The 13,943-nt window shown below is 32.6% G+C and overlaps 1 protein-coding gene across 4 annotated transcripts in view; it reads right to left on the bottom strand.

The window, feature by feature from the left end:
- Positions 1-7,507, bottom strand: part of nrm (neuromusculin) — a 179,384-nt gene extending 171,877 nt beyond the window's left edge. For all 4 annotated transcript variants that reach the window (XM_018449123.1, XM_018449124.1, XM_018449121.1 and 1 more), the window contains exon 1: positions 6,715-7,507. In XM_018449123.1, coding sequence (XP_018304625.1) covers positions 6,715-6,820 — 106 coding nt within the window. In that variant the 5' untranslated portion in view covers positions 6,821-7,507. The remainder of the gene's footprint in view (positions 1-6,714) is intronic.
- Positions 7,508-13,943: the final 6,436 nt, after the last annotated feature.

The following is a 13,943-nucleotide window of genomic DNA, read 5'->3' as shown; positions in this document are numbered from 1 at the left end:
GTTATGCTCTAGTTTAAACCTGATCTTCATAATTATATTCATAATTCATATTACTTTTATGAAATTATACATATTATGTATCTCATTATAATAATATTACTGAAAAATATTACTGAAAAAAGTATATCAAGTAACACTGGATAAATTTTCAATTAACAAAAAATATATTACAATCATATTTCTATTAATTATACTATAATACTTATATGCAGTTTTTTAAGATGTTTATTAGCATTATAATATCACTAAATCATTATTTAATTTGTGATATTACTACCCCAATTTAGATTTAAAATTTCAAGACTAAAAATTATAAGGCGCAGTTTACAGAACTGGATATGTATAATATAAATTCTCATAGAAATAATATTTAGATCTAACTCAAACCGATAAGTTCTTCTCATTATTGTAAATGTGGGTTACTTGGGACAAGTGTAAGTGACTTGGGACAGCATGTAGATACTTTTGTTAAATTCAATCATGGAATCCATCCATGAGTCTCTAAAGGAAGTTTAAAACTTAAACTTAACTTTACTTCCTGATTAAATTTAACAAAAATACATTTACATGTAATCTAATATTGTTTATTATTATTTATATTTGTTTATGTTTGCGTCAGATTTAATTTATCACTTACGTCTTTTTTTTTAGTACAATCATAAACATAGCTTGGAAAATTTGTATGCACACACACTTGAGTTTATTGAAAACTTGTACGACTTTACGGTAACGTATAGCATATACGTGTGGGCATAGAGTACACATATGTCGATATATATAATCTTCCTATTCTAGAACAGACATGTATCGTAAGACTATTCATCGAATCCGCAAACTAACTCGCTTTATCGATGCTTTGCCTAAAATTTACATCGACCGAAATTGGTATCACTCGATACGTCTCGATAAGGATTATCCCTTCAAGTGTAAATTTATACGGGAAACCAAAAGACCGCAGCCGTTCGTGTGAGCTGCGCAACTATAGATGAAGGTAAACGTACTTGCTGGTAAATTGTACGATTCGCGATTCGGTAACGTCCGAGATTTTGCATAGTTTACGAGGCAATAGAGTTACGGTTTTTGTAACAATTCTAGTGCGAAATAACAAAAGGAATTAAACGTACTTTATGACAGCGCCTTTGTTATACGCGACACTCAATACGTAGAGATATACATATTTCGCTGCGAAGTACCGGGCGCGAAAAGTATGCACCTAAATATTATTATCGTGTGAACCTGTGATGAGGATAATTATTTCCGTCTACAGCACACTTGCCGTGAAATGAGCCGGCGCCATCGGGGATGACGCCAAAGTTATGTAAGGCATACATACACTACACCTATATCCAAAAACTTATTTCATTTAAACTTCCCAAGCTAGCGGAATTGATAAGCGTGAAATAGAACCGCGATGTTTTCGTGCATTTCTACTGTTATGTAAGAGTGCGAGTGAGTAACATGAAACTTGAGATTAGCGGCTAAAATATAATTACCTCATTCGAGTGCTCTCACGGTCAATTTAATAAATACAAATGTACTTTAGGAGTAATTAATTTTTTATTTTGTCTCCCCCTGTATACGTAATTTTAAACATGCAGTTTGAAAATTAATAATACAAGGATCATAATATCTAATTTTATTTTTGAATAGACTCGATTTTTCAATTTTATTTTTACAATTGTTATTATTAAAATAATTAATTAATAATTATTTACACAAAATACGATCTCTTTCTGTCAAGAGGAAACAAATTGTGATCTTTAATATTTATGTCTAAAACGATACGTTTAGAACACCGTATAGAGAAGTGTCTATTTACAGAACTCGTTGCTTACGGCTCGTTGATTCATGTAATTATTCCGAATAATTATGCCGCTACTCTGTTAAGAGTGGAAATACTGTCCACCCTTAAGTCAAGTAGCTTATTAAAGTTCGAAAAGAAATACAAGAAGACATAGCGTTACCGAGAGAATCTGTACTTCTGCTTACCTTTATGCAAAAGTTTCAATGAGAAGTAAGTATTTAAAGGTATTTCTATTCACGGTGTGAATGTTATTAATATCTCTCGACAGTATCCTTCTAAATGTAAATTGATAAAACTTTACAAAAGTTGTCAGAAGTTCTGATTGCCGCGAAACAAAATCTGAAACGAAACCAGTAACAAACTATTTCTGTGACAAAAGCCTCACTATACTATATCACTATATTTATAGTTCACTTTCGTTGCGCATAGTGAAATAATACTTGCGAGATAGTGATATCACGATACTCGCGAAAATATATGATTTCGCAGTTCATAAACTTAGGTGTTCTATTACGAAGCAATGCATAAATTTAACGCATTAATTTTAACGCGACAGAATTTACAGTCGGAGACACTTCCAGTCAATAATCAAATGCTTTATGGAAATATTTATGCGAATAATAAGTTTTAATTTGACGTAAGATTGAAAAAATATTAAAAATAAATTTTTATTTTTTTAATTTAATTCACGCGTACCTATTAACGTGTAGAAAATAATGAGAGAGTTAATTAATAATTGTATTTATATGTGATTAGTTTTTATTACGAGAATTATAAAAGTTCGCCCTATTCAAGTTTCTCATTAATATTTTTAACAATTATCATCAAAACAATTGCCCTGATTCACGTTATTAATTTTCTAAAGAAGTTTGTAGATTTCTTTATATTTTTGCTATTTCGATAATTTGTTATTTTGACAAATACATATAAATCTGAATGTACTCCAAAAAAAAGAGTATATTCATCCTGTGACTCCTACCTTCTAGCTTCTATAACAATACAGTATGTTGGTGTTATCGTTCAGAAAATATATCAGGAACTTTCCATGCATAGAAAATGTGAAAAAGTATGGAATTCGTATTACATATGCTATATATGCAGTATCGTTACTTTGGTACTTCTTTGTGGCAAAGCTTTCGTTTCAATCGTTTCACGTTTCTTTTTTCTCAAGTCAAAAATATTTACTAAGTTTTATATGCCGGAATCTAAAATACTCGAATTAGAATTTACATCACGAATACATATGATATAAATAATATCATATTTTTATGAAAAGGATGAATAGACATCTTTAAAAAGTTTATTGTTGGAAACTGACAAGTTGAAAAGCTTTTTTCACTTATTACACGATATGTATTGCAAAATATAAGGGGAAAGTCACAAAATGATTATACTACAATATAATATGTAAAAAAATCTACGTATATATTAAATTATATTGCTAATTTTATCTAATCATTTTTGTTGGTTATATGGCTATTATAAAAATTACAATAATAAATAATAACGCGCGTTAAATATAATTTTTTCTTTGATGCGGTTTTTACATTATTTTTTATTTAATTAAAATAATTTAAATGTACTATGGAAATGTTTATGTGTATTTAAAAACAAAATATTCTCATTATAATTTTAAAATAATTAAATTAGATACGTTTTAAATTAAAGAATTAATAAAGAAAATATTATTTGATTAAATGAAATCTGCCGTTTATTTTGTAACTGCAATTTTATATAAACCTAATAAGTTTTACATACATTTTTCTTATATATTGAATTCTCATATTTAATCATATGTATTATATATTTTTTTCGTTGAATTTGGCAGATTTCATTCAACTCATAATTTTATACATTGAGAAAAAATTCTGATTGTAAATGAACGAATCAGTAAATTCTGATCATATCACACAGAATTCCGACCATCATTTGGACATTTAGTTATCTCGACTGGAATTCTGATCGATATGATCAGAATCTATTGTATGGTTCGTTCATTTTCAACGAAAAATATTTCGCAGTATACATTATGAAAGAAATAATAAACAATATAACTTTCGTAATTTATATTATTCCAACGTATGTGTATTATTGCTATACGGATACAACATATCGCGTTCCATACGGTCGTCGCCGCTTTTAGAAAGCTTCTGTTGCACTTGCTTTCCTTGTACTTTTGCCACATGCGAACGCGTTTTGCAGTCTACCGTATTATATTTGTTTCCAAGCAAGCGGCCACACAGATTTAGAACTTGCTTGGGACTTGGCCAACACGTGACGTGCTTTCAGATTACTAGAATTTGAAGCATTTCCGACGTAATTACGCGCACGACGTGTAAGCGCAATAGGCTTATATAATGCATTTAAGATTTTATTTCAAGATATCGTATTATAAATTAATTCTATCGGAATATGATGAAAGAATTGCGTTAAATCAGTTTAGAACCATAAAGTATTTATCATTTTTAATAATAAATATCTTATGTGTTTATCATTTTTAAAAATCGGACAACGATACGCGAATATTTTCAATATTTCTATTGTATCAAGGTAAATAAATTACCGTAAATAAATAATTACTCGTTAAAATATTTCTTTATTGTATTATACGTTTTCACGATTGACAGTTGCGGTATTATTGCGCGGATTATTTCAGTTGCAATTTTAGTTGTGTTTTAATACCTCATACAGGTAATCTTTTCCTGAACGTATCAATGACACGCGATGATATATAGCGCGCACACAGTTCCAAATTGTTTCGTGCAACGAAAGTTACGGTACTAACGCCACAAAATGGCGTTAAGTGATTTTCAGGATGTCGTTTATATGCAAAGATATACATCAGTGACGAAAGCAGCTCGCGACGATTTATACATTTTTTTCCGTACCAGATATCTACGTATGCATCGTGTATAATAGCGTAGATAGGATCAGCGTGAATTTATTCTCCACGGATATTTAAAGAGCCCGCTCATCGCATGTGATATATTGATGTACTAGCTGCATATTATCGCTATTTTTAAATTCCGATAAGATTTCTTTACTATAACGTATAAACAAAACGACTGATTTTTAATATAAATAGAAAAGTTATCCCAGCACAGTTTACAACAGTGCGTAAAGTCGTATAACATAGAGAGATTCTGTATAAGGTTTCTAAGATACAAGGAGGGATGGCATTTCTCTCGTAAAGGGTAACTGATCGATCTTCGCGAAATCCGTGATCTCAGTTTGCACTTTCGTGCGACGTCGAGGTGTAATAATACACGTTCGAGATTGGAACGGCAGACGTATAACAAGATACGAAAATATTTTCTATTCTTTTCCCTCGCAAATTCACAGCGATGCGCAATCGAGGACAGCCTTTTTTCACTCGATCGGGAGTTTGATTACGAACGCGGTGGCGCATACAATGTATCGAATAACATGGGCGCGTATATATCGCGGTTGCAGGTAAACGCGGTGTATGGCGTGCGACTTGAATTTTTCCCGCAGCCCCTCAAGATGTACAGATATCACGTCAGTTTCTTTCCCTTTCATCTGATTTTCAATGGCCGTGCATACATCCGGGGGCTGTGCGCGACGGGTGGCAGCTATTATTCCACGGCCTTGAACACGCGAGGCCCCCGTCCTAGTATACGCCAGGAGTTGCAGTAACGGCGCGAATGTTCGCCACGTTCGTGCAACATTAAAATCTCGTTTCGCTGAATCGCAGGTGGGACAGCCGGACGTTGCTTTTCCACGGGGGAAATTATACTCGCGTATAAAAGCATTTTTCTCTGAATTTCTGGTCGCTGAGCATTATTGTTTTCTCCACCCGTCGGCTGGCTTCCTTCCGTCGAGCTTTTCAACTCTTCAGACAGGCATTAAGAAGTCTGACGCTGTTTCTTGGCTTGTACATTTTCTTCCATCCTAATTCTCGTCATTTTCGTGAACAATTTTGACAACATATAAATTTATTTTTGTTTCTTTTTTCGCTCTTTAATGTTGGTATCATAAATATACTTATTTCAGAATTTATAATACGCAAACGTATAATATATTTGAACGTATATATTTTGTTATTAATATATGTTATGTATATTATATATAAATATAAATTTAATTGTGTAATGTTATATTTGAATAAAATTTTTTTTTATATATGAAATCTTCATTCAATATAATTACAGTTCCATTGTTTAGATAATAATAATTCCAACGAAAAGATAGAGATAACAAAATCTTAACATAAAAAGTATGTTAAGATTTTGTCATTGAATGAAGATTTCATATATCAAATGTTTTATTGTTCAAATATAACATTACATAATTAGATTTTGTTTTCCATTGTCCGTTTTTACTATTATTTTATTATTAAAGTATGTCAAAGTATTTGTATATATGTGTATTATAGCAACTTTCAGCAATCAAAACTAAGAATGACTAAAATCTGCGAAGAGAACTGTTTCGCGAACAGTATCATAGTCATTTACATCCGTTTATTTATGGATGATAAAATGGTTTCTAGACGGTAAGTTAAGTAGATTTCATGGTAGAGTTTATTTTTATATTGTGGCAGATGCCTCGTTTTTTACATCGAGTGACAGCGATAATTATTTTAACGCGATTTTTAAGAGGCGCAATCTTTATTTTGAAGTAATAAAAATGAAATACGAACTCAATTTCGAATAATTTCGGACATTTCTCCCTCGAGTTTTCTTTTATGTTCTATTTATTCCGGTATATTAGACTGCGCGTTGAATTTATATCTCACGGTATTCAACCACGTTCGTACATTTTGTTTAGACAAGTACCTGTCAGACGCATATGATGCATCATACGTGTAGGTAGTTCACAGAACTCTTAGCGGTAATCCCAGATTTATTCGCGGGCCGATCTCGAGGGAGAAATTTAGGTCGCTGACTCACCCTCGACTCTGCGTAGGACGATGAATCCGCAGAGAAACAGGAAGACGACCGTCGCGGTCGCTCGCATTCCCACACTTATGCGGAAGAGATCCTGTCCTCGGTGCATGATCGAGAGGGATCCACCTGGGATGCCGGAATACCGACGTGTCTAAACTTTCCTAGAGCACCACATTCATCAAGAGCACCGTTCACCAAGATAATCACAGTAATCCACAATCACTGTTTTATTAGCACGATTAATATATACTTTTACCGGCACTCCCGCGATTCAATGATCGTAAGAAAAAAATCGCTTCATTGAATTATTAGGGTGAAAATAACGCGCGACGAATGTCCGAACGAGGAGAAAAACTGGATAACACATTCACCACCTTTGAAAGAGAAATTGCGTCTGTCAACGAAGGAGGAAGACTGACAGGAAGCAAACAAGGAAAAGAACACGTGCGCTCTCGATAAGCGCTGATGGGTCTTCCTTGTTTCAGGGCGTTGACAGTTGATGGGATCTAGCAGAGGATCCGCGATCGTGTGATTATCACCAACGGACGATCTTTCTTCCGGTTGCCGATGGTTTCATAAGAGGATCAGAAGAGAAAACGTTGATGACGAGATTAGCGGGAGCGAACAACCGAATCTGAGACAGAGTCGCGAGCGACTGGCGGGTCGGCTCGTCTCGAAGCGAGAACAGAGCGGCAGAAGCGAATCATGCGCTTACCCGAAACTAAGCGATTCGCGGTTGTCGGTGCGGCGCGCACCTGTCGTTCCGCGGGTCGCTGCGCATGTCCCTAGTCGAGAGAAGCCGACAACCGACTGCCACAGGAGCTCCTTCGCTCCTGATGGGGTTGCGAGTGGCTGCAGGTGGGAGAGGTGCCAAGGGAAGGTTGATGGGGGTGAGAAAGCCGCTCGAAAAGAAGGGACGAGGGTAGGGCAAAGACCCGCGGAAACTCAAGGTGCTGGTGTGCGGATGTCAAATTAAGATTTTCCGTGCGATTCAGTTCTACTCGAATGCGCAAAGCCTCTCTAGTCTCTCTTCCTTTCACCGATGGACGTCAAGTCGGATTCCAGCCGCAAGACTTTAGGGTAGGTCGCTCGCGCGGATGGGGATTTCGTTAACCCACATGGGAACGCGATACGAATGTGCGGGCTGAGATCGACGAGATTGCAATACTTAATGCACCACATGATCGTATTGTTTTTATATTTATGACATGGTAGTATAAAAGATGTATTTATAATATTGAAAAGCTTGTGAAGAAAGATAAAGCGAGCACACAGAGTTTTTAAAACGTTCTAGATATTATACTCATAAGAAGTTTTCGGAGAAAAATTATAAATATTTTAAAATTATCTTAACTATTTTAATATTCCAAATATTCTAATAAAAAAGTTTTGAACACTGCGAGAGCACGTTAGTGTGTTTGAAAAGAAATGTGTTTTAAATATGCATTTAATGCTGGAAGTACGAAAAATAATTTTGTCCTTTGTTTCAAGCTACATTTTTTAACACTCAATGAAATATACGTTCAATGAAATTATTTCGAAATTTAAAAAAAGTTTAACTGTAGCGGAATAATGCGACGAATGAAATTGTATAAGCAAAATAAACTGCAGCAGATTCACTAAAAGACAATTCTAATCGTTTACAATTGAAAATTTTTTAAAGATTTTAATTTTTCTATAAATTTTCGAAATTAAAATCGACTCTAAAGATATAATTATACCAATATTTTACGCTTATTCGATAACAAAAAGTATAGTTAAATGAAAGATAATAAACCATATTCATGTTAAAGTATACATTTTATTACCTTTTATTTGACATTATATCTCGCATTCATTATTATATTTACATGTTTTTAGTAACATATTTAAAATATATAATTATATTAAATTAACAGAAATTTATATCGTGTTGCTTAATGAAAGTGATATATTGCAAATTGCAGTTATATTGCAATATTGCATGTATTGCAATTATTACAAAACATAAAGCTTTCTCAATATTATTCGAAAAATCAGAGACATACCTATTTAACTATAAATATGAAGTTAAATATTCCAATATGTATACCCTCTAAATCTGAATCAGTGGATAATCACTGATATCAGTGCCAAGTATGCCACTGGTAATTAGTGACTATTCACTGATTCAGATTTAGAGAGTATACAGTATGCGCCAAAAAAAATGCGACTCTCTTTTAATCACTATTATGTTTGCTGAGTGTGACACAGTAACGCAGTGATTGCAATTAAAGGAAATCATATCGAATAAATATTTGATAGAAGGACAAAATATTTGTGTTATAATCAAATTTGCCTCCGTTCACTCACTTTATTTAACTAAACCAACAACTGAAGTGTTAGTTGTGGGAGTCGCATTTTTTTTGGCTCATACTGTAGGATCTAGATTATTTTTGAAAAAATTTTAAACTTTTTAGCTTTAACATTAATACTTTTACATGAAGTTTTTGAGCTATTAAAATTGAAATATAACTTTTTATAATTATAATATGATTAATTATAATTAATATCCAACATTTAAAATCAATTTCTATCAAAATTAGTTATTTTGCACCAAAATATAATGAAAGAGTATAATAATTATTGCTGTTTATTTAATTTCATACTTATGCGATACTTAAATTGACAAAGCTAAATGATATTTTGAATAATAACAAGTGAAATTTATTTAGCAACTGTTTTTAATAATTTCTACAGATTTATTTTTTTAAATTAAATGTGTGTGTATTTACGTAATCCCAACAGTATAATGTGATGATGTTATTTTCAATATAATATTATTTTCAATAAGCATTTGGAGATACAACTGATAATTGTTTAACTGTGAAATAATTAATCACAAATAGAAAATTCTGTTGCGCAAAGATATTTCTATATTGTACTTAATTTTTTTTCAAGAGAAATAAAATCAAATTAACAAAAAATATGAATAATAAAAAATTAAGATAAAATTAAAGCGCGTGTATTTATTAGATATTGATTGGAACGTGCTATGTGAAATACTATGAAATCTTTTTTTATTTATTTGTAGCAGATTGTATAAATCTTCGTGAATACCGTTTACTTCTACCAATTTATATTTAATCCTGGAAGAATATAAAGAGGCTAAACACAAACCTTAAATATTATTAAATATTTAACTATTAAATAGAAAAAGAAGAAAAGAGAAAAAAGTTATTCAAACATTAACAACTTTTTCTTACCATATTTTATATATTTACTTTATTTTATGTAAATATATATGAAAAATATCCTTCTTTTCTCTTTATCTTTAAAATATAAACGTCATGAAGAATTTCAGTAAAAGCTTTATATTCTAAAGATATAAAACATTTATTTTTATCATTATTACAATTATTTTATTTGTTACAATTTATTATTATTTCTCTTTCTTTGCTTTTATTTTGTAATATTTAATTATGTATAATGCATCTAATGTTGAAAATTGATCAAATAATATTATTAGGCCATCGTATTTTCTTTCAATTGCATTTTCTAAAAATTTTATCTGCACATAAATGCTTGGCATAAAGCATATAAAATAATAACATTCTTACTAAATTTGAAAACCATTAATTTTGCGGATATTACATCATTATTTAAAACTTTTGTGAAACTCACTTTATGTACGAAATCATTTCTATTTTTTCGTTTATGCCTGTGTATTTGTCGTATTGATTTCACGTAATTGGTGTATCTCGTAATTATTCTGTTGTATCGCAAGATATCAAACAGTACTAATAAATAATGGGCCGATATAATGAGCTCTATTTTACGAGCTCATTACTGGGCGTACTCGTACACACAATAAATCAACGAATGTCGACCATTTCCAGGATTAAATATCGATATACTAATAATTATAATTTGTTCTAGCCATCTTAAGATAACAGATCTATAGGATCTTGCATCTGTCTATAACATATTAATTTATCTATTTTTAATATATCTTGTGTCTATCTATAGTATATTCTTTCATATTAGAATCATTATCTTGATGTAAAATAGAAGCTTGTTTGACTCACCGATGCGATGCACAGCAGCGGAGTTGTAACTACGTTAATCTGTAAAGTACAAACATACCTAAATCAATATACAGCAACAATATACATGCCACAATAATTAATATTTTAGGAAATAATTGTTGCGCGAAACTTTTATTCGTGTTCTTCCTCTTTCTAGTAATTATTCAAAAGTAGTATGCAACTTTTCAGAAAGTTTCTTTTCTAAGTATTTACAGAGTTGAAAAATTTGCGTTAAATTTAATACAATTTTACGTTTGGGACCCATTTCACGTGTTCCAAACGATTTATTCAAGTTTAACATAAGAAAAATATATGTACTAGAAAGTAAGACAAACATTATGTAAAAATTAATACAAAAAATGTAAGACTGACACAATTTGAGAGCAAAAGCGGAAACCACAAATATACGAATTATGAGTTTGTACTTCTTTAATTAGCTAAACAGATCACGTTTTTATTAGTATTAATAAGGTGCAAAGGTTAGTTTTTAAGAAATAAGGGGATGTCGCTTTAGAAGACCTATGTCAGTATCGGTGACCTTCCTCTACTTAATATTCAATTACCCTGTGGATGCTCCGCCGATGCCCGATGTCTTCCAGATCGCTTTCTCCTTTCAGATTCCTCCATTAGTTCTTCACTTGACACTCGCATATCATACACTCGCGAAAACGGAGTTAATTTTGCCGGTCATTCGCACAATAGAGGTAAGCGAACAAATCTCACGTTTCAGCATATCGACTTGAATTCGCAACGCCGAATTTACGTCATATACGATTAAGGCTGCGGTTCACTTGACGCTACAAACGCTTCGAAGCGTTTGAACGGCCAATCAGAACAAAGAATTTTACGAATTGACTAATCAAAGAATGCTTCGAAGCGTTTGTAGCGTTAAGTGGACCGCAGCCTTTAATATATCACGATATAGGATTACTCGCGACTGTAATTTGCTAATTAATCGCTAATGACACTGATCCACTGTACACAGTGTACACTTGCGACACATTTCGTTAGCCATCGTTCGAAAGATTCAAATAGTGGAAGCTATTGCCGCAGTAGTTTCACTTTGATATCCCGCGACATGATCTAACGATTACGTATTATGTTACAGGCAAAATCCGCAAGTGGGCAGTGTCGATATTGCTCGGGCAATGGCTACGTTTACACCGTACGCTTAGTTCGCGATCTATACGATAGATGTCTTTGTTTAACCTACAGGATAAACTATCAATATTGCCCGCTTGTGGACTTTGTCGGTAACATATACATATTCGCTAATTAAAACGCGATGATTATCATGAATTATAATGTAGTTTTTTTAAACGATATAATAATTGGCTGACGTTTTGTCTATCGTATACATTGCCTTTACAATTACAATTACAAGAAGAATTAAGTAAATGCGTGGATAATCGTTGCTTTGTTCTCAGAGTTTTTTTATGATCAATTAGAACACTTTTCAGAAATATTGAGAAAGCCTACATTTTTTCTTAGAATTTTCTCGTATATGTGAATTCTGAAATATTTTAGAAACGTTAAGATTTCTTATATAATTTCTAAAATAATATCTTGACCTTTTTTAAATTTTATCAGAAATCAGAATGAGAAATCTTAGAAACCTTAAAATATTTCAGAATTTATATAAGATATATGAAGAATTCTAGAAAAGACTTTCCTGGAACTTTTAAAAAAATGCCCCAATTTGTATAATCTGAGAAATTTTCTAAGAAATTATAAAAATATTCAGAAATTTTGAAAAATTTGTAATTTACATGAAAATTCTGAGAAAATTTTCATTAAGGTGATCACGTTTCGCACTAGAACGTTTACCCGATCGGCGTTTTCATAATGGCTACGTTCCGATATTCAATAGGTACTGAAAATCTATAGGATAATTTCCAACTGCTTATCACATCTTAACACAAACGTATAAAAATGCACAAAGTGTAGCATTGCACACGACTCAATTAGAACAGAATGTGTACGCTGTGCGCGGTTTCGGGTAAAGTTAGATTAAATATAGTTTTTTCCGCTTATGCCGAATGAAAAGAAGCAAAAATGCTGGCCACCCAACAGTTCTCTGACCCGACCTCGTTTCTGGCTGCCGCGATTAGTAACATGTAATTGTCACCAGAAAACACAAGCTTACACAGCCGACTAGTAGCCCTCGTGCTAAGTACGGATGTGTAGTGTTGGCTGTGTTCCAAAATTCACTGTCAGTGCTGAAAGTCTATAGTTCATGTAATTAATGCACGTAAACTATAGATGTACAGCGCTGGCAATAAATTTTGAACACAATTTACGTGTCGACGATTACGGCGATTGGAACACAACTTAAGTATCGGCGTGCATGAAAGTGTCTAGTGATTTTACAATTGGAAAGCATCCCTAGTATACATTACGTGTATTATATTTTCAGTACTTTTCCTGCAGGATAGATTACGTTTTAGTGAATTATTAGAAATTCTGCGTTCTATTTTATATTCTATTATTGCAATTCTGTGGTAATTTATATTAAAACGCAAGTATAATTCAGCACGGTAGTGAATATTCGATCGTAGGCAACTGTCGCGATCGCATTTCTAATGATAATACGATGATACGCGGAGCCGTTCGATGTCGGATACGCTGTCCGAGCGAAGGTTGGAGGTGACTGTGTACATGACGCGCTGCAGAATACGAGCGCTGTGCATCGCGCGCCAACCGAATCATAACGGCTACGTTTACACCATACGCTTAGTCCGCGACCTATACGATAGGTGTCTTTGTTTAACCTACAGGATGAACAAGGACATCTATTGTATAGGCCGCGGCCTAAGCGTACGGTATAAACGTAGCCAATATATACAATATACACAGAGAGAAAAATGTTTGGTATTTGTAACTATAATTATATATTACTATAATTATGATTATTATTATAGCAGTAATAATCATAATTATAGTAATATATAATTATAGTTATAAATACCAAACATTTTTCTCTCTGTGTAGTATAAACAATAAAGTTGTTTTTATATGCCTTGAACTATTGGGTATTATATTTCAACAAACGACTAACGTATAGCACAACGATCATCTCATCTTTGTTTTAACATTGACGAACAAGGGTGTAATGATTCATTGTGTCACACCGTATCATGTGTGTTTCTTGTTGGAAGGCACAGTAGTAAAATAGTAAAGATGTAA

Source organism: Mycetomoellerius zeteki, unplaced genomic scaffold, assembly GCF_001594055.1.
Source record: "Mycetomoellerius zeteki isolate Tzet28-1 unplaced genomic scaffold, Tzet1.0 scaffold232, whole genome shotgun sequence".
Lineage (NCBI taxonomy): Eukaryota > Metazoa > Arthropoda > Insecta > Hymenoptera > Formicidae > Mycetomoellerius > Mycetomoellerius zeteki.
Note: the sequence above shows the minus strand (reverse complement) of the source record. Positions and strands in the feature narration are given on the sequence as shown.